At 40.6% G+C, this 21725-nt stretch overlaps 1 protein-coding gene across 1 annotated transcript in view; it reads right to left on the bottom strand.

Moving 5' to 3' along the window:
• The window catches only part of crb2a (crumbs cell polarity complex component 2a), a 52953-nt gene that overhangs the window by 11700 nt on the left and 19528 nt on the right, over positions 1-21725 (bottom strand). The window contains exons 2-8 of the mRNA XM_038306940.1: positions 15682-16374; positions 14986-15181; positions 13877-14016; positions 11705-11875; positions 11503-11616; positions 9088-10011; positions 4256-4827 (exon numbers count right to left, since the gene is read on the bottom strand). Coding sequence (XP_038162868.1) covers positions 4256-4827; positions 9088-10011; positions 11503-11616; positions 11705-11875; positions 13877-14016; positions 14986-15181; positions 15682-16374 — 2810 coding nt within the window. The remainder of the gene's footprint in view (positions 1-4255; positions 4828-9087; positions 10012-11502; positions 11617-11704; positions 11876-13876; positions 14017-14985; positions 15182-15681; positions 16375-21725) is intronic.

Genomic DNA, 21725 nt, shown 5'->3' with positions numbered 1-21725 from the left:
TTTCATTTTTTTCCAGTGTGATAAACTCACACATCTTCAATGATAATTATCCTAACAAAACCATGTAAAAGGAAAATAAAAATATGAGCTGTAAGGAAAAATGATTAACGTCCTATGAACATGTTTAAATTAATATGATGGTTTTTGCCAGTGGAACAGTTTTTTGCGCAATAATGATAATAAGCTAAAAGTGACTTAATTTATAATTTTGATCAAAAGATACCATAGGTTAAAAAATAATTTTAGCAGCTTTTATTATGTGGGAACGGTGAGCTATTTTTAAATACAGAATAACTTTCAAATAATTTCAAGGGTGACCAGAGAGTTCATCTGGTGGGCTCAACATGGTGATGGGCTGTAGGAATATGTCCTAATGATGATCATACAACGAAATTATAATATTCCTGTAATAAACAGAAAAACTTCATAGACTGTAGTAAGGTTGTGTTGTTTTTATCTCAAAGGGCACTCCTCCAGCTAAAGTGAGATAAGTTTTATTGAAAAAAAAAAATGTTAATTTTTCTTTTAAAGATGAAAGTTTTGATTTAAACCAAGTGTTTTGTTTGTGTTGGGATCCTCAGGTTTGCCCACCAGAGGGCGCCGAGGATCCTCTTCTGTTCTGTGTATTTTCCCCTAGGGCTGGAATCTTCCTGCACACCTGTTGCTAATCCTCTCATCAGAAGACCTCTCCTTTATAAGCTCCTGCCTGACCTTGCTTCCACGCCGCAGTGTTGATCTTAGTTGGTTAGCTTCCAGAGTCTCTGTTTTTGATTGAATCTTGGTTGTCTCTAGTGTGAGATCAGATTCTAATCTCTCCTTTGCCTGTGCCTCACAGGAAACCTGTCTCTGGTCTGAAGCTCAGGAAGAGCTGCCCCTCTGGAACCCTGTCTCTGGTCTGAAGCTCTGGAAGAGCTGCATCACAGGAAACCAGTCTCAAGCCTGAAGCTCTAGGAGAGTCTAACCTGCTAATCTGCCCTGGTGAGCCAACCCGAAGATTCCTACGTGGATGTAACCTAAGACTTCTATGTGGAGTTTCCCTGGAGGTTCCTATGTGGAATCAGCTTCAAGAATCCTATGTGGACTTCCCCCCGTTGTTCCCTGCTAAGAGCTGGAAGCTCAGCCTGAAGAATCCTTTGTGCTTATCCCCTGTTGTTCTCTGCAGTGAGCTGGAAGCTCAGATCAAGGCCAGCCATGCTAAGTATGAAGCTAGATGCTTAGCTTGCTCATGAACTCAGCTAACCTACAATCTCCCGTACCAGTATAATCTCCAGTGAACCTGCTCCTCTGTCTGAACCAGTTCCAGTTTCATCATTCATGTTGTGCTTCAATAAACTCTTTTGAACTTTCACCCAGTCTCTCCGTGTGTGTTCTGCATTTTGGGCTTAACTCTAGAACCCATCATGACAGTTTGAAGTAGAAATGTCATGTGTTTCTAGTATTTTTAGTATACAATTTCTGTCTAGAAAAAGACAGTTCTGAGATTGTGAAACTCCAATTAAAGGAGAAGTTCACTTTTTAACACTTTAAGCCCATTTTCTGTAGTGTCCAGGATGCAATCGAATGATCGACACCAAAATTTTGACAATTGGTCCTGTCTCTGCTTTTTGGCTCATGCAGAATCACCCCCTGGCTGCTTTAGAATGGCTTCCATAGAGCATGTCCGATAATGTCCTTAAAACAACCTTAAACGTTCTTTTTTTAAAATATGTTACGTCGAGAATCAAGAATCCACCTTTCGTATTCCATTTTCAGAGTTTTTTAAAGTGTTTAACAGAGACGTTAGCACCTCGACGTCGGAGTACACAGAGTGAAGCGAAAAGACTACAACTGTGTAAACAGGCCCCATTTCCGTTTCCGGTGGCAGGGGAATATTGACTATTCCTACAGAACTCGATGGGATTTACAAAATGCTAAATAAAACACTACAGGAACGTTTTTTCTTTACAAAACTTTTTTTGGAACGTCATTGAACAGCGCTGACGACCCGGTGAGTAGCATATTTAAAAAAAAGAACGTTTAAGGTTGTTTTAAGGACATTATCGGACATGCTCTATGGAAGCCATTCTAAAGCAGCCAGGGGGGGATTCTAAATGAGCCAAAAAGCAGAGACAGGACCAATTGTCAAAATTTTGGTGTCGATCATTCGATTTCATCCTGGACACAACAGAAAATGGGCTTAAAGTGTTAAAAAGTGAACTTCACCTTTAATCAAAGTGGAAGCCAGATCCCACATACAGAGAAAACATTTAACCTTCCTGGGAGCAGCCGATCATCCAACTAAGTTTATAACAACAGGGTATCAACTCATCCTAGAGGAGACGATGGAACCAAAAACATCTAGAGCTCTGCAGACCTCACAGGCAGACGGACTGCCCATAACCACTACTGAGTAAAATAAGCGTGTCTCGAATTTGATAATAAACATCTTGATGCTCCTTTTGGACCATAGTTAGTTCACCCAAAACCAACACAGCAGAAAAGAATTTAATTGTGATTGTCAAACATGATGCTGGTGGTATCATGGTCAGAGACTGTATTGCAGCTTCAGGATCTAAATGACTTATTGTAATTGACAGCTTGTAGACACTAATTTAAAGGTTCAAAAACTCTTAAAAATAAATGAAGCAACATTGAAAATACCTAAAACAATTAGAATGCATTGAATGTTTCCTAAATGTTTATTCTGGCGATGATTATTAAACAAATACTAGGATGCATCTGATTTTAATGATTAGCATTATGCTATCACTCAGCTAAATGCAGTGAATAGGCAGCTCAAGTAGTTCCTGTAGCTGTGCCCAGTTCACCGCTGATTAGGGTGTAGGTACAGTGTGCAGGAACACCGGGACACAAGGCTTTACCATTTGGAGATTTTATTTGCTGCAAGTTCCAGGATTTCCTGGTTGGTAGTTCCTGGTAGGTAATAGTTTTTATTCTTTGTTTGGCTAAAATGTTTCCTCCTCTCTCTTGGTTTCTACATTCAGAAAAAAGTCCAAGTTTAAAACGTAGTGGTGAGAATAAAAAAGCTTCTGTTGGATTAAAACAGCAATCCTGCTAAACTGCATCTTTATGCAGATGACACTGTGATTTATTCAGTTGCCTCTTCACTGAACCAAGGCATGCATGACCTTCAGTTGGCCTTTCAGCAGCTTCAAGTTTCTGTACATGGGCTTAAGTTAGTGCTAAATACTAAGAAAACCAAATTTATGACGTTTTCAAGGGCTCGTTCCCAATCCCCAGATAATATAACTATCAACACATTAAATGGAGACTTAATTGAAAATGTTTCTTCATATAAGTATTTAGGTTTTTGGCTGGACAACAAACTTTCTTTCAAAGTTCATGTTGAAAAAGCTGAAACTACGGCTGGGGTTTTATTTTAGAAATAAAACTTGTTTTAACATGTCAGCCAGAAAAACACTTGTGCAGGCTACTTTTTTAAGTGTTTTGGACTATGGTGATGTTGTCTACATGCATGCTGCCTCTAGTACTCTCCACCTGTTAGATTCTGTGTACCATAGTGCTTTGCGCTTCTTAACTAACTCCTATTCCCGTACTCATCATTGTACGCTGTATGAACTGGTTGGCTGGCCGTCACTAAGTCTACGTAGACAACTTCATTTGTATATTTTTCTATACAAGGCCATGTTGGGTAAACTGCCGGCATATTTATGTAATCTCCTCAAGCTAAATTTCAGCCATTTTCATCTCTGTTCCACCAGTTGGTGCTCTTACCAGGTTCCAGTGGTTTTTACTGAGCTGGGGAAGAAAACTTTCTCTTACTTTGCTCCATGGTCCTGGAATAATTTGCAAAACTTGCTCCATTTAAATGATCTAGTCCCATTGAATGAATTTAAGGCCATGTTAAAATGTCATGTAATTCAAAAATGTTACTGCCCTATGTGACCTGTCTTTTCCTCTATGTGAGATTTTGTCTATGTTGTATTTCTGTTTGTATTTTAACTGGTGTGCCGTCTTGGCCAGGTCTCCCTCGAAAAAGAGATTTCAATCTCAAGGGACTTCCTGGGTAAATAAAGGTTAAATAAATAAAAAAAATCCTCAAGCTGATATTATGGTCTGGGAGCTATGGTGAGTTTACAGTCGTTTTAGTTGGTTTGATCTTGTGCCTTCATTGCCATGATTTCAGAGACTTTGAACATTTAACTAAAACAAAAAATTATGAATAAAAGAAATGAAGTTGCTTGAAATAGTTTTGATGGTCAATTAGCAGATAAAAAAAAAAACTTTTTCTTACCTTGCAGGTATCATCACTAATGCAGCCCTCTGTCCAATTTCCAGATTCATTTGATACATAAACTATTTCATCTGAGCGGCTCCAGCCAGTCGGATCCAAATGTGCGGAGTCCAGACGAACGTCCTGGAGGCAGCCTTTAAAATGTCCCCCCCACCTATCAGAGTCCCAGCCCTCTGGAAGCCCTCCAACATACGCCTTGTCTCCGCCCAAAACCGTCACCTCAGGGATCTCTCCTATTCCAAAGTTAAGACCTGCGTGATCAAAAATCACAGACGTGTGTTTGACTTCCACAGAAAGAAACTGTTTCTGCCCATTGGTTACAAACACTGGAGCTGTCAGTGGGAAGCTGTCAGGCAGTGAGCTGACAAAAACCCTTCCCGTCCTCAGGTAGATTGAAAAGTAGACCTCCCCCTCATCTTCCGCAGAGGGTCTTCTCAGCTGAAATATCAGCCCATCTGGCTTTACGGACTTCAGAAAAAAGGAGACACTGAAGTTGCTTCCATGGCTGTCTTTGATGTCATAGGAACTAAAACTCACTGTTTCCTCGTGGCTGTAAGTCCATGAAAAGTATTCTGTTGGAAGACAATAAAATGTCACATTTAGGAATTACCTCAGCATTTAGTAAAGAGAATAAGCAGTTAAAACATGATAAATCTTTTGCCTCTTTTTGTCCTTTGCCATTTAAAAGTAATAATAATGGACTCATATTTTCCACAATCACTGTCAGGGAATTAATATGAGGTTCTAAAGCCCAGGCTAATAATGTATGTGTAACATTCCAACTTGTTTGTGCTCTTATTTAAACTTTTTCATCTGAAAGAAGAAAGTATATCCTTCTGTCTCCCAGTGGCTACTCACAATGCAAGAAAGTATCTTTGAAAGCCTACTCATTTAAAACAACCATGGTGGTGACAACTGTTAGGAATCCAGTCTGTGTGGGTTGTGTTTTTGTTTGTTTTCCCTCCACCACCAGGCGGCGCCTGGTTCTCGTTGATCCTCCGACACACACCTGCGGATGGTTGCCTCATTACCTGAGGACTCTTAAGCTGCTGACTGCCACTACCTCCACGCCAGAGTGTTTGCCAGTTTTGGGTACTCTAGCCAAGCTGAGTTTTGCTCAGTCAAATTGAGTTTTTGTCTTCCTGAGTCTTAACCTTGTTGTTTTTGTCTTTGCCTCTCGGCAGGAAGTCATCCTGCAAACTGGATGTTTTGGACCTTCTCTCCCTGGACTGATCATCTGAGCTTCAAACTGAGCTGGAGATTCAAACTGGAGGTTTGGATCTACCTTTCCCCAAGGAATTGTTTGAGCTTCACACTGAGCAAGGGATTCACCTCCACAAGAAACCGTTCAAGTACCATTGGAAATCTTAGTGGCAGTCAGCTCCTCCGTTCCTAAAGGAAACACCTCAACCTGGGTAAACCCTGTCCGCCCTACAACGAGCAAGTCAATTACTGGAACAACCCTCACCGACTGGATTCAGAGAAAGACACCTTTTCTGGAAAAGTGAGTCCTGTCGCCTTTATTCCCTTTTGCAAATCGAAGCTCAAATTTCCCACTGAGCCTGAACTAACCACAGGAACTTCCCCTTCTTTTTTTAGTCCCAGTTCACCAGTGTTCAGAGCAGCACTGGACCCATCTCTACCAGTTCTCAATAAACTTGTTAAACCTTCCCCTGGTCTCTCTGTTTGGTTTTCTGCATGTGGGTCAGATCTTTGAATAAAATCATGACAACAACATGTTACTCTTATATATAGAAATATAAAAATGCAAATAACAACCATGAGAACACACACTTAAAATAACAGTAGAAACAATAAAACAGAGTAAACAAAATAAGTTTAATGCAATGTGTAAACCGCAGGAAAATAAGGTGTTTTTAACTTTTCACCACCTGTATGATTTTAGCTTGTCCACTAAAGTTGGCATTGCCTATTAAAAGCAATTATACAACATAAAGCTTGCAGGTGAAAGTATTTTAAAGTGCAGGCCGTCTAGTTTTTCGTAACATGGTGACAAATAACAACATGGCCAAATATATCGATAGTACAATGTATGTTGATGCTGTAGGTCTTTTTATACGAAATTGGTCCACTATTGTGCCAAATAAGTGTTTAAATTGCCAAATTTGCTTTATGCTTTTTTTTCTTCAGTTTATTGGATCATAGTTTTATAACAGGGACAAAAGAAAGTGTGTAATATCCCATAGTATGTGATGATATCTCTGAATTAAGTGGCTCTAAACACTTACACCCAACACAGAGCATGTGAGCGGAGCGTGGATCGAGTGTTGGGGAGGAGCAGAAGAAAGATGGTGGAGCGCAGAGCGGTTTTTAAATCAAAGGCCGGAGTGAGGATTTCGCTCCGCTCCAGCTTGCTCTGATGCGAGGTGTTACGTTCACAGCTGGGAAACAGTGCGATAATGAGTGAGCGAATGATTGAACGTCTTCCTGAGTGGGGAGCAGGAACTGCGTGGTGCTACGCTCTGTTCACATGCTCTGACCACAACATCAGCTGGTTTCAGGTATGGAGCAGCTCGGAGAGGTAAGGAGGGGCAGGACCGTTTTAACTTTCAAAACAAATAACAGAATCTTAAACTGGATTCTAAAATGCACAGGCAGCCAGTGGAGGAAAGCCATGGTGGGGGTGATGAGCTCCATTTACTACCTCAGAAGCCTAGTGACAGCACTCTGGCCCATCAATTCAGTTCAATTCAGTGTATTTATATAGTGTCAATTCAAAACACATGTCCTCTCAAGGCACTTTACAGTTCACCAGATCATCCAGTCAGATTGATTCAAAGTTTTCTATCAAAGGAAAACCAGCTGATTGCATAGACTCATTGACTCGAAGGCAATCCATCACACTAAGCATGCCTGTCAGTCATCAGAGGACTGACTTCAAGGTACTGTAGGTCTATTGTTGTACCTTTGTTATAACCTGGGTATCTAACAAAAACATCATTGTTCATCTTAAAACCCAAGTTTGAAGCTAAATTGTTTATTTTAACATACAGTTCTGTCTGTTAGAAAAGACCTACACCAGTTTAATTTGGTACCACAGATACTCAGTGCTGCAAAGGGAAGAACAAAATATTTTGGTCCGCTGTTTTAAAGTGATTAAGGCAAGAAGAGCAAGAATAACATATTCACAAGAATCTTTTGCCATATGGGTAAGGCGTAACGATTGTGTCATTTGTTTGAGTGCACAGGCACCAATCCAAGCACGCGGTGAGACTGGTATTCAGCATTTAAACATCACATGTGGGTGCTCGAAACCACACATGCATGCTCATAACCTGTCTGGCTGAATACCTGTCTCAGTACGAGCTTGGATTGGTGCCTGCGCGTTCAAACCAATGCCACAATCGTTCAGCCATTTGTGGCTGTCAATAAAAACATGCACTGAAGCAGATTCTGTGCTTTGATTTTAAACTTTTAAAACTGGATTAAAAACATCCAATAAATGATAGTTGTCTAAATAGGACTTCACTTCAAAAAAGAAAATAAATTTAAACTAATTTAGAAATAAAAGGCAGCTTAGAAATGATGGCTGAAAAATTAGGCTGACACCATGTTTTTCATTATCCCAAACTGCTAAAATACTTTGAAAGGTGCTAGCCCAGTCTGGGAATGGTTAGCTTAGCATGAAGCCATCACATTCAGTTCTTCATCAACTTCTCAAAAGACCGATCTGTTTAGAAGTGCATTTATCATGTCATGGACAAATTGGCAGTTCTAGACTGCTTGAAGCACCAGGAACGCAGATATGCAACAACCTGTACTAATAGCCACCACCATCTTTTAATTTGGAAGTATTTGTAGATTCTTTGGTCAGCCAAATACACTTGTTCTCCATCAGAGTAATGCGGAGCTAACTAGATCCTAACTTCATTGCAACTACAATCTCAAAGTTGTAACTGTGTATCTCTTTAGGCAAATCTGGATGCACTCAGTCTGTGTGAACTGATTACCAAATGAACAAAAAACTCTAAAAACCCAAACATTTAACAGGGAAAACTAGATCTCCACCCTTAGCTGGCTACATTACTGAAAAACAGACCAGGTATTTGCATGATTATTTAGAATGAGTTAAAAGCAGCAATGATACTATAAATTCCCAATAAATAACTCCCGCTGCCACTGTTTGTTGGGTTTCTAATAAGGTGAAATCAACAAGAATTTAAGCCAATACTAAATTGAAGCTAATATAGAGAAATTTACACCCTTTTATCACCATCTAGGGAAAGATTAATGCGTATGGGACTTCGTAGCTGTAGCATGCTGATTCTTTAACTACTGTCATGATCCTGCCCTTTGTGGACTATTTAAGTTTACATTTCTGAGATTTATGTCAGTCTTTTTTCTTGGTAATTGTTTTTTCCCATTTTGTGCAATTGTAGTTGATTTCTAGTTGTTTTTAAGCAGTGTTGTGTTTTTTGTGTTGCTCTCTGTTGCCCTCTTATGGCAGTCTCTTTTCCCTCGTCTAGCTGCTTCTATCCACACCTGCTCCCTGTCAGCTGATTATTCCATACTTTGTTCTGTCATCTTCCATATGTACTCTCTCTGTGCAGTTCCTCAGTGTTGGTTTCTCTTCATTGCTTTGCTCTCCATATGTTGTTTTCCTCTGGCATCTGCTGCTTCTTTTGTTTATTGTATTTTATAATTGTATTTTGTTTCTGTTACCCTCTTTGATTAACTCTGCAAGACCCCATGTCTGCCTCCTCATCTCTGCATTTGGGTCCTCAGCTGACTTCCACCAAACCTTGACAACAATAATGCAGAAAGCATACAGAAAATGAAGAAGATGAAACCAGGTGGGAGCATATTCTTACCTTCAGAGCAGCTGTCCCCGTGGAAGGGACGGGTACAGTCACACTGGTAGTCAGTCCACAGATCCACACAATGGCCATGCCCATTACATGGGTCAGGTTTACACCATTCAGTCTTGGGACATCCCAACTCAAAATACTGCTCCTCTGGAAGTGCTTGGGGTAGAATAGGTTTTGAGTCAATAATAAGGTCTTCAATACATCCAAGGAATCCTGCACGGCTTAAAGAGAGCTCCAAAAGCTCTTTTGGTGCTCCCCCTATGTAAACATTAGTAAAGGCTGTAGAGGGCTGGAAAGGGGGTTCCCCATCACCAACGTCTGTAACTGTGCATCCATCTTTGTCACAGTTAGGACCTTTAAGGAGCAAGAATAGAACTCCATTATCCAGAAACACATGAACATTCCTCCAGTCTCCATCATTAACAGGTCCGGGAAATGTTACATCCAATTCAGACTCCTCAGAAAAGGCTCTTGCATGGAGACCACCGTTCACAATTTCCAGGAGAAAATAAGTATCCAGATCCCCTCTGTAGAAAATCAACATACTGGGTAAAGTTGTCCGAAAGCGAAGCTCCACCTCCCTGCGGACCTTTTCTTTGAGAGGAACCTGGATATGAATGAACCCAGGGGTAGAAAGGGAGAATGTTGTTCTCGTAGAGCATTGCTCATCATAGAAGCCATACGGACACAAGCAAGTGTAGCTGTGCCTTCCATCTTGTAGCGTCGGAAGACAGCTGGCTCCATTCTGGCATTCGTGGCCTACACAGCCATAGAGTTTAACCTCACAGTCATCCCCTCCCCATGGAAGCTGACCAGGCGGGGCTTCAGGACAATGGCAGATGTACGATGCTCTGCCATCTTCACACCAGCCACCATTTTGACAGGGCTGGCTCTCACATTCATCAATGTTCAATTCACACAGCTCACCTGTAGAAAAAGATAACTCTGTTAGAAGAAGCAGCAGATGGCAACTTGAACAGGTACAACAACAACCAGATATTTAAAAACAGCAATGAATTTTAACCTTACTGTTCTGTTCAAATTCCATATCATTTAGTTTTGAAGAAGGAATCCACCACCCATTAATGGACGAAATTCACCTTTTCATTGTATGCCAAGGAAAAGTGGAGTTATCTGATTTATTTTGAAGGACTTTATTAATTGATATAAAGGTTAGCTCATGCAAAACTTTACTTTTTTCCTTATAGCTTTTTACACTTGCTGACATACTGAATATCAACACTTCACCCAAAGTCCGTAGTGATGGTCAGCTATATTTATATTCTTGTGTTTAGAACTGATCAAAGTTTGTTTGATCTGTTGATTTTTTTCTGACCAAAGTACCAAAATGTCAATGTTCTGATCATAGAGCTACTTAAACTATCTTAATCTCAGGACACAGGGCACCATCAGACCGGAAATCTCCAAACCATCACCTAATTGCATAGATTGGTGTAACAATTATTTCTCACAGGACTTATTTTCAGGACATATGATCTTTGTTCACAGAAGTGCTGAATTAAGAAACAACCTCAGTACAGGACAGGGCCAATTATAAAACTCACTTTTTCTTTGGAAATAAAAAAAACCCAGATATCCTGAAAATGTAACTTTCCCTGAAGTTTTAGTTGAAAAAATGTCACATATTTGCCTCTCCTCTTCTCAAAGTGTCCAAACATCTCCTCCTACCAACGAAATTTCTGCGATGTTGAGCTAGCTCTGCACTGGTGGCAGTAAAGGCCCGGTCACACCTTGACGATTTAGCCAGCTTATGTCTGACATACGAAAAATCTGGCAAAAATGCTGGCATACTTTGGATAAGTTATGGGTATTTTTTTACAAATTTATGAGCACGTTGAAGCACGTTGAAGCACACTGAAGCACGCTGACACACGTCGACATACGACAATTCAATACGTAGGCCATAAGTTCCAGGTAAGTTATCTGATCATTGACATACGTTAATTGTAAGTTACTCATAAGTCGTGGCGTCTAGCTTATCCTAAATCTATAAGTAACTTGTGCGTAACTGATGTGTAACTTATCAAGAACTTATCTCTGTTTCTAACTTCCAGCTACTGTATAGTGCCGTATTGGCAGCATTTTAGTATAAAGGGGGTCCACAGGAGGAAACTGTCAGTTCTCCTCGTGGCTTCATCCCCATAATAGGGTGAGCGAGAAGGTGAGTGTAATGGATCCTCCCTTCGTTCACGCCAACCACAAACAAACTGCCACCAGAAACCTTCTTTCTTTCTTTCTTTTTATTTATTTATTTATTAGATTTTTATGATAATAGTTATAATTATTATTATATTATTTATCATTTAAACAGCAGCTAGATTAATACTGTGATGAAAGGCATATTTTAATCCAGGCCTTGGGGCGCATCCCTAGTGCTCTTGTCATTTAAAACTTTACCTAAGAATCCAACAGGACACACACAGGTGTAGCCATTGACCTCATCCTCACAGCTCCCTCCATTCTGACAGGGTTCAGATTCACATTCATTTATATTTATGGAACAGTTCTCTCCTGGAAAACAGAGAAAAACATCAGTCATTTTTACTAGAATTTAAATATGAAAGATTCTTTCACCACTGTCTCATTCAGATTTGCCAACCTGCAAACCCTCCTTGGCACTGGCAGGTATACCCAGCTGCATCTGCAAAGCTGAGCTCCCAATCCAGTTCCCAGTGAGACGGATCTGAGCGCTCCAAACATTTCCCCCCGTTCTGACATGGCTGCTTAGCACACTCATCAATGTCAACTTCACAGTTAGGTCCTTCATAACCTAGACAGAAAAAGCACATATTAATTTATGTCTCTTCCAATATTTACACAACTGACTTTGATCATCCATATTTGATTTTGACAGGTTTTTTCACAGTCTTCTCCATGTTCACAACTTTTACCCATTCTCCTCACCTCTTAATATAAACCCAATTTATTCCCCTCATCTGTCTAATTTAGAAGTATTAATAGTTATCACTCATGTAGAAGTATAAATTCTACTAGGGCTGCAACTAACGATTATTTTCCAAATCGATTAATCTAATTATAATTTTTTTAATTAATTTATTAATAATCGGATAACCAAAGTTTCCTTAAAGAAGTTTTTTTTTTTAAGATATCAAACCGGGTGAAACTAAAACTTTTCCACTAGAGGAGTTCTGGATAGAGCATATTTCCAAACAATAAAAAAAAGAAATAAATAAAACTTAAATGCAATAAGTTTATATATTTTTTTTTTTTACAATTTTGATACAATTACTGCTATGGGTCGCTCTGTCATCTAAAGATGTGTTTTAGAGCTTCTATTAATCGATTACTAAATTAGTTGATGATTATTTCAATAATCAAATAATCACGATTAATCGGATTAATTGTTTCAGTCCTAAATTCTACAGTTTATAAACACTTTTGTAAAAGTTAGACTCAACTTTTACAAAAGTCAAGCTTTTTATTCAAGTAAAAGTGTAAAAGTACCATTTATATAACTGCTTAAATTATAAAAGGAAGAGTAATGCAGGAAAAACATTTTAAGGACCGACGCTTTACTGCGCTACTCTATTAAAGGTTTTTTTTTCTACAATTCTGGATGATAACTTCCTTATACTTCATTTTATTGGTTTTATAACTAATGGTAACAGTGTCAAATTTAACTTTCATCATCTTGAAAAGCTATTTTGGTATATGGCGAACAACAAGTTGGGGCAGCACCGACTCCAACAAAAGAGAAATTAATTGTCCAATTAATTAATTTTTTTGTCTGGATGAAACAAATTATTTTGATGGATTTTATTTGTTTTTAAATAACTAAAGGCCATGATGAAAATGAGCTTAAATTAAACAAAACTAACGAGTCTATTTTTAAAATGTAAGGATCTTCTCCTCAAATGTTTTGTATCCAAGTAAAAAGTTGTCTAAAAAAAATGACTCCAGTAAAATTTCTACTTAAGTAATCTAACATAGTATTTGTACTTTGTTACTTGTCACCTCTGGTCTTATTTCTTCTTATTTCCACTGTTCTGTCTTTCTCATATTTCTTTGCAACCCTTCCCTTTCCATTTTTAATGAGTATCTAAATCCCCCAATCCCTTTTCTGATTAATTTATATCCCACTCATCCATTACATCCATTTTAAGCCCCTCTTTTTATAGTCATCTCCATCATTTTTATTACACTCAACACTCCTCTTCTATCATTACAACTCCCCTTCCACCCCTTCATCCTCTCTTTCCTTGTTTATAAACTATATTTATCCCAATTAACACCCAAATCACTCATAATCTACTAATTTTTACAAATTAATTCATCCTATACATAATTGCAACCCCAACAGTTCTGATTCTTTTTACTTTTGAACCCAATTAAGCCTTTACATACCGACTACCAGCTTTTTATCTCATGGTGCACTAATCGACAGTCTTTTGCATAACTCCTCCACATTGAAAAGAAGTTTAACTCAGAATTTATTCCATCTAATCTCAGATCAGATGCATTTTTCTTGTTGATAGTTTGTTTTATCAACACAAAATCAGTGAAATAGCTCACCCCCCAAACCTTATGATCCAAATGCCCTCATTAAGACACAAAGTCTTACGTACAGGAGATGCCAGCTTAAAATCATCTTTTTTTATAAAAAAAAAAATTCAAATTCAATACAATACTTTAAAACACAATTTTCCAGGTGCCTTCAGTATTGTAAAATCAAAAATCTTTTTTACCACAATGGACAGTGATCATTGTAGTTTCACTGTCATGGATGAAGGATCAGAGAGTTTTTCAGTACCTGGCCAACAGAGACACATATATCCTTTTACTTCTTCTAGACATGTGGCACCATGCTGACAGGGATCAGAGGCACACTCAGCAATATCCACTTCACAGTTCTTGCCCTCAAATCCAGTGTTACTGCAGTTACATTCATAGCTGGAAAAGACAAAAACTGGTGATTAGACTGGAGAGAGTCGACATTCTGAGACCTTAAAACATTTCCTGATCTCAGTATACAAACACTAAATTCTGTTCAATAGAGAAGAGGAAAACTGCAAAATGAATAAAGGCATGTTGGTGTAAAATGGACTCCTATCAGCACTCCTATAACTTATAATAGTATCATTACAGCAAAGGTCTAAAAATATATGTATCATTAGCACACCTTAACATGCCATGTGGGTTAAATCTGTGGACTGAATGGCATTCTGTGCTGGTATGTATACAGAGTTAATATCTGCTCTTCCAACACCTAATAAGCTCATTTTCTATCATAATATTGGTTTTATTTTTTCATATAGGACTGACTGATGACTGAATGAGATTTCAAATATTCCAAAAGAGTAAAAAAAAAAACAATCCACTGGACTTTGTTTCCAAGTTTGAAGACGTTTCGCTTCACATCCAGTAGATTGTGAATTGAAAAAGCTTCCTGGATTGGAAGTGAAACGTCTTCAAACTTGGACACAAAGTCCAGTGGATTGTTTTTTATTCTTTTCGGGATGACTATGACCAAGTTGACAGAGAATCTTCACCAGAGATTTAAAATAATTTATACTAAAATACTTTGAAAAATAGGGAGCCAGAGGTGACTAAACTGCCATGTAATGCCATTGTTGCGCCATGGCTGTAAAATTTTTGACATCATTTTGGTTAATTCTGGTGCAGTAGTGATTGTATGTGATGTGCTTTACTTTTGATACACACTGTCGATGTTTTTGTAATAACAGCTGTAGCAGACTGGCTATAGCATAGTGAAAGGCTGGTTGGGTCATATTTTTCCAGTCATAAACTAGATCTGGTTCTGTGAAAATAATTGGCTAATATGCAATTGTGTGATACGGATGTAATATCAATGAAATATGTTTTACTGTAGGGTAAAAAATCTCTACAGCGCTATCTTACCTGTTTACCATGTCATGGCAGAATGCTCCATTCTGACAGGGCTGGCTGACACACTCATCTATATCAACCTCACAGTTGATGCCGTCAAACCCAGGTAGGCAGTCGCAAGAGTACATACCATTTAAATCATGGCAAGTGGCTCCATTTTGGCAGGGATGGGAGTCGCACTCATCTATCTCAGTTTCACAGTTGACTCCTATTGGACATAAAAATACCTTTGTAAATCTGCACAATATATACTGTTCATACTTAGAACTTAACCACAGTCCATGGATGAGAGGAGACACTGAGAACAAGTCAGAAATCGATGAGGCAGCTCAAATACCAGTTTCTAAGAACAGCATTCCTAATTTCAGTTCTTAGATTGGAGTCATTAGAGGGTTTTTTTTAGACTGTAATCATCACAGCTTTTACTTCAGCAAGGCAAATGTAGTCAGTGGATGGAGTATAACAGTACAACAGTACCTATGGAGGATGGATGAATGGATGGATGGATGGATGGATGGATGGATGGATGGATGGATGGATGGATGGATGGATGGATGGATGGATGGATGGATGGATGGACTGTCTCAACAGCCACACTTAATTGTGCAAAGCATATTGAACACAACACTATAGCAAGAAAAAAAGCAACTCTAAAAAACATGTTGACCCAGACAGTGGATACAGGTGTGTGTGATAGTGGGACCTTACCTGTGAAGCCTACCATGCATTCACATTCATAATGGTCCTTCTCATTGATGCAGGTAGCATTGTTTTCACAGGGCTGAGAAGCACACTCATTAATGTCTATTTCACAGTTGTGTCCTTGAAAACCTGGCACACAGAAACAATGGTACTCTGCCACTCCATCAATACAAATGGCACCATTCTGGCAGGGTTCTGATAAACACTCATTCACATCTTCCTCACAAGTCATGCCCTTGAACCCTGGTGCACATTGACATTCGAAGCCATTTGGTTGTAACACACAAGTGCCATTATTCATGCAGGGTTTGTCAATGCAATCAGTCACACGTGTCTTGCATTCTTGACCTCCGTATCCAGCTGGACACCTGCAGAAATATCCATGGAGCTGGTCAACACACAGTGAATGAGGCTCTGAGCAAGGGTTGCTCAGACAGTCATCCACCTCTTCTGTGCAGTTATCTCCTGTAAGTCCATCTGGGCATACGCATTGGTATTCCATTGTTCCTGGGGTACTGGTGCACTCTAAACATGGCACAAAGAAGCAACCATCGTAGAGTTCATCGCAGTTTTTTCCCATGTATATTACACCTTCTCTGGCACAGATACAGGCATAATCATCCATGGTGTCCACACATGTAGCCCCATTCTGGCAAGGTGCAGACAAACATTTTTCTGATGTGGCAGAGCACAGGGTTCCTACAGAGAGAAAAAATAAGTTAGTGTGCGGTCAAACAAGTAAATAATCTATTTGTATGTGATTTGCCACCAAGCCTTGCACCCATCAAATGGTGTTATGTTGTATCAAGTTATTTAATTAATTAAGCAAAAATAGGGAGAGCTCATTTCCTAAAGCTGTATTCACACTGGGCGCGTTCTGGGTGTCAAAGCGTCTGATATACATGCAAAGTGTAGGGGGGGGTGACGTGGAGAGGTCCAACAACACGTCCGAGTGTCGGGAGCAACGCATTCAAGTGTTTTACTGTCAGAGCATCCAGACACCCGAGCATTCGACGTTGAAGTTCAGTAAATGTAACTTTTGCCGCTGCATGTCGGCCAGGTAGGCCTCCTTCTGGCGGGATTGCCGCCATGACAGGCAACAGAGACCTTTGGCCACAGTTTATAACGGCTGCATCAGCAATGGAGGAGGAGACCATGTAACAACCCGACTCCATATCGCCAACCTCGCTCGAGATCTGGGAGAAACTCATCCAGAGGTGGGAGTTAAAGACCACACTGACAGAGGGATCCACCACACATTCCTAACAGACCCTCACAACAGGCCTAGGCCTGCCAGATCTGACCAGCTTCCTCTTCACCAGAGTGCAGCCCCTCTCTTCACCAGAGTGTCTGAGACATGTGACCGGACATCAAATGACACAACTACAAAGTTGATCATCAACCTCTGGCCTAGGGTGTCCTGAGTCCACGTTAACTTATGGACACCCTTGTGCTTGAACATGGTGTTCGTTATGGACAAACTGTGATTAGCACAGAAGTCCAATAACAGAACACTGCTGGGGTTCAGATCAGGGAGGCCGTTCCTCCCAATCACCCCTATCCAGGTCTTATTGTCGCTCCCTACATGGGCATTGAAGTCCTCCAGTAGAACAATAGAGTCCCCTTTTGGCACACCATCTAGTACCCCTTCCAGGGACTCCAGGATGGCCAGGTACTCTGCACTGATGTTGGGCCTGTAAGCCGAGACAACGGTCAAAATACCTGTCCCCAACCCGAAGGCCTGGGACGCCTCTCATTCACCAGGGTGAACTCCAACATGTGACTGACCTGGGGGGCAATGAGCAAGGCAACCCCTGCCCACGGCCTCTCCCTGTGGGCAATGCCAGAGTAGTGGGGCTTCGAGCCTCTCCACAGTTGGGACCCAGAACTCAAGCTGTGCACGGAGGAGAGCCCGACTATATCTTGCCAGTAGCTCTCAACCTCCCACATAAGCTCCATCTCCTCCCCTTACAGCGAGGTGACGTTACAAGTCCCTACAGCCAGAAGCAGCGTGTGTGGACCGGGTCTTCAAGGCACACCGCCTCAATTGCCAACCAGTGCTCTCCGCACCCGACCCCTACGGATCCCTTTGCTGGTGGTGGGTCCACAGGAGGGCGGCCACACGTTGTCTGCTCAGACTGGGCCCCGTATGTGAGCCCCAACCCAAGGCCTACCTCGAGGGTGGGGCCCCTGCTATGCTATACCGAGCGACGTCACTGTCCTTGATATGACTCTCTCCATAAGGGTCTTCTGAGCTGCTCTTAGTCTTACCCATCACATCCAGATGGTACAATAAAGGAAGAAACCTCTTGGGCTCGCGCAGACAAGGGTACTTGATAGTAACCTTTGAGCAAATCAAATTTACTCACATACTTCGCTGTTCCAACATGATCAACGCAATCTTCCATCCGAGGGAGTGGGTAGGAGTCAGGTTTTGTAATGCTGTTCAATTTCCTGTAATCAGTAAAGAATCTATAAGTACCGTCAGGTTTTTTAACCAACAAACATGGTGAGGCCCAACTGGAACAAGATGGTTTAGCCAGGCCGTTGTCCAGCAAATACTGAATTTCTGTCTCCAAAAACTTGCTTTTCTCTGAATGAACACGATAAAAATGTTGACGGATGGGCTGCGCATCTTTCACATCAATATCATGCTCATTTAAATTAGTACATGTTGGAGTGTCACTAAACAAAACACGAAAATCCAAAATTAACTGCTTTAACTGCTCACTTCTTTCTGTAGACAAATGACTCAATAAAGTTTGTAAGTTAGACAATATCTCAGAGTTCTTAAGTCTTGGTTGAAACACAGCATCATCTGGAGTTTGCACATCCTCATCTAATCCTGCTGTGCAGCTCAAGTCTACTTTCACAGAAGCAGCAACTGCCTTCACATCTCTTTCCTCCAGAGTATGATCAAAATAAGGCTTTAGTAAGTTTACATGGCACAGTTGAGTTGGTCGTTTACGGTCTGGGGTAGAAACCATGTAGTCTAGTTCAGACACCTGTCTCAACACAAAATATGGACCGTAAAACTTTGCCTGAAATGGTGAACCCTGAATGGGAAGTAAGGCAAGCACCTTATCTCCTGGGTGAAACACTCTTCTTTCAGCTTTTTGGTCAAACCATCGTTTCATTTTTCTCTGAGCCTTTTTAACATTCTCATAGGCTAGTTTGCCAGCCAAGAAAAGTCTGCGACGAAAACCATTAATTTATTCAAACAAATTTAATGGTGGATCAGAACTCTCCAAGTTCGATTTTAGAAGAGCGAGAGGACCACGCACCTGATGTCCAAACACGAGTTCATTCGGACTGAACCCTGTACTTTCTTGCACAACTTCACGAGCTGCCAGAAGAAGCCAAGGAAGACCTTCTTCCCAGTCTCTACTCAACTCTGTGCAGTATGCTCGCAACAATGCCTTCAGGGTTTGGTGAAAACGCTCTAGCGCCCCCTGGCTTTGAGCATGATAAGCACTAATTTGCTGATGAACTACACCAAGTTGTTTCAAAATCTCAGCAAACATACGTGAAGTGAAGTTGGTTCCTCTGTCTGTCTGAATGGTCTTTGGAATTCCGAACACTGAAATTAAATTCGACAAAGCTTTGACCACCGACTTTGTCGTAATGCTTTTCAGAGCATAGGCTGCAGGATAACGGGTGCTTCTACACATAACTGTCAGCAAATACATAGATCCTGACTTTGAAGGAATCAGTGGGCCAACACAGTCCACGATCAAGTGTTCAAAAGGTTTACCAGCAGCCGGTATGGGAAAAAGTGGAGCTGGTTTCAAGGTCTGATTAGGTTTCCCAGTTAACTGGCAAGTGTTAGGACCTTTTTGCCATGGGAGACCGTATCAGGGGCATAATGCCTTGGATAACATAGCTCCTTGGATCATTCGGGCACTCAACAGCCCCTTCATGTTAAGGTGGCAGCTCATGGGCAGCTATAATTTTTAAATTATTATCAATAGTTAAATAATGGCCTGCATGGAGTTTGCATGTTCTCCCTGAGCGTGCGTGGGTTCTCTCTGGGTACTCCGGCTTCCTCCCACAGACCAAAAACATGACTGTTCGGTTAATTGGCTTCTCTAAACTCACGTTAGTGTGTGTGACCCCACTTGGGATTAAGCATGTCTGAAAATGGATGGATGGATGGATGGATAATAAGACTGGCATCCTAATAAGATGCCCGAGCCACCTCAACTGGCTTCTCTCGATGTGGAGGAGCAGTGGATTACTGAGCTACTGACCCTATCTGTAAGGGAAAGCCGAGACACACTACGGAGAAAACAGATTTCAGCCGCTTGTATCTGGGACCTCGTTCTTTTGGTAATGACCCAGAGCTAATGACCATAAATGAGGGTGGGAATATACAGGTGCTGGTCATAAAATTAGAATATCATGAAAAAGTAGATTGATTTCAGTAATTCCATTTAAAAAGTGAAACTTGTATATTATATTCATACATTACATACAAACTCATATATTTCAGATGTTTATTTTGTTTAATTTTGATGATTACAAATGACAACAAATGAAAATCTCAAATTCATCATATCAGAAAATTAGAATATTACTGAAGACCAATAAAAACAAAGGATTTATAGAAATGTTGGCCAACTGAAAAGTATGAACATGAAAAGTATGAGCATGTACAGCACTCAGTATTTAGTTGGGCCTCCTTTGGCCTGTATTACTGCAGCAATGCGGCGTGGCATGGAGTCGATCAGTCTGTGGCACTGCTCAGGTGTTATGATAGCCCAGGTTGCTCTAATAGTGGCTTTTAGCTCTTCTGAATTGTTGGGTCTGGTGTATTGCATCTTCTTCTTCACAATACCCCATAGATTTTCTATGGGGTTAAGGTCAGGAGAGTTTGCTGGCCAATTAAGAACAGGGATACCATGGTCCTTCAACCAGGTACTGGTAGCTTTGGCACTGTGTGCAGGTGCCAAGTCCTGTTGGAAAATGAAATCTGCATCTCCAAAAAGTTGGTCAGCTGCAGGAAGCATGAAGTGCTCTAAAACTTCCTGGTATGTGGCTGCGTTGACCCTGGACCTCAGAAAACACAATGGACCAACACCAGCAGATGACATGGCACCCCAAACCATCACTGACTGTGGAAACTTTACACTGGACTTCAAGCAACGTGGATGAAGTGCCTCTCTTCTTTTCCTCCAGACTCTGGGACCTTGATTTCCAAAGGAAATGCAAAATTTACTTTCATCAGAGAACATGACTTTGGACCACTCACCAGCAGTCCAGTCCTGTTTCTCTTTAGACGCTTCTGACGCTGTCTGTGGTTCAAGAGTGGCTTGACACAAGGAATGCGACAGCAGAAACCCATGTCTTTCATACGTCTGTGTGTGGTGGTTCTTGAAGCACTCACTCCAGCTGCAGTCCACTCTTTGTGAATCTCCCCCACATTTTTGAATGGGTTTTGTTTCACAATCCTCTCCAGGGTGCGGTTATCTCTCTTGCTTGTACACTTTTTTCGACCACATCTTTTCCTTCCCTTCGCCTCTCTATTAATGTGCTTGGACACTGAGCTCTGTGAACAGCCAGCCTCTTTAGCGATGACCTTTTGTGTCTTGCCCTCCTTGTGCAAGGTGTCGATGGTCGTCTTTTGGACAACTGTCAAGTCAGCAGTCTTCCCCATGATTGTGTAGCCTATAGAACTAGACTGAAAGACCATTTAAAGGCTTTTGCAGGTGGTTTGAGTTAATTAGCTGATTAGAGTGTGGCACCAGGGGCCATCAATTTTGAACCTTTTCACAATATTCTAATTTTCTGATATGATGAATTTGAGATTTTCATTTGTTGTCATTTGTAATCATCAAAATTAAACAAAATAAACATCTGAAATATATGAGTTTGTATGTAATGTATGAATATAATATACAAGTTTCACTTTTTAAATGGAATTACTGAAATCAATCTACTTTTTCATGATATTCTAATTTTATGACCAGCACCTGTAGATTGACCGGTAAATCGATAGCTTTGCTTTTTGGCTCAACTCTCTCTTCACCACAACAGACCGGTAGAGTCCT

This window comes from Cyprinodon tularosa, unplaced genomic scaffold (assembly GCF_016077235.1).
Source record: "Cyprinodon tularosa strain WSP-4 unplaced genomic scaffold, ASM1607723v1 ctg598, whole genome shotgun sequence".
Classification (NCBI taxonomy): Eukaryota; Metazoa; Chordata; class Actinopteri; order Cyprinodontiformes; family Cyprinodontidae; genus Cyprinodon; species Cyprinodon tularosa.
Note: the sequence above shows the minus strand (reverse complement) of the source record. Positions and strands in the feature narration are given on the sequence as shown.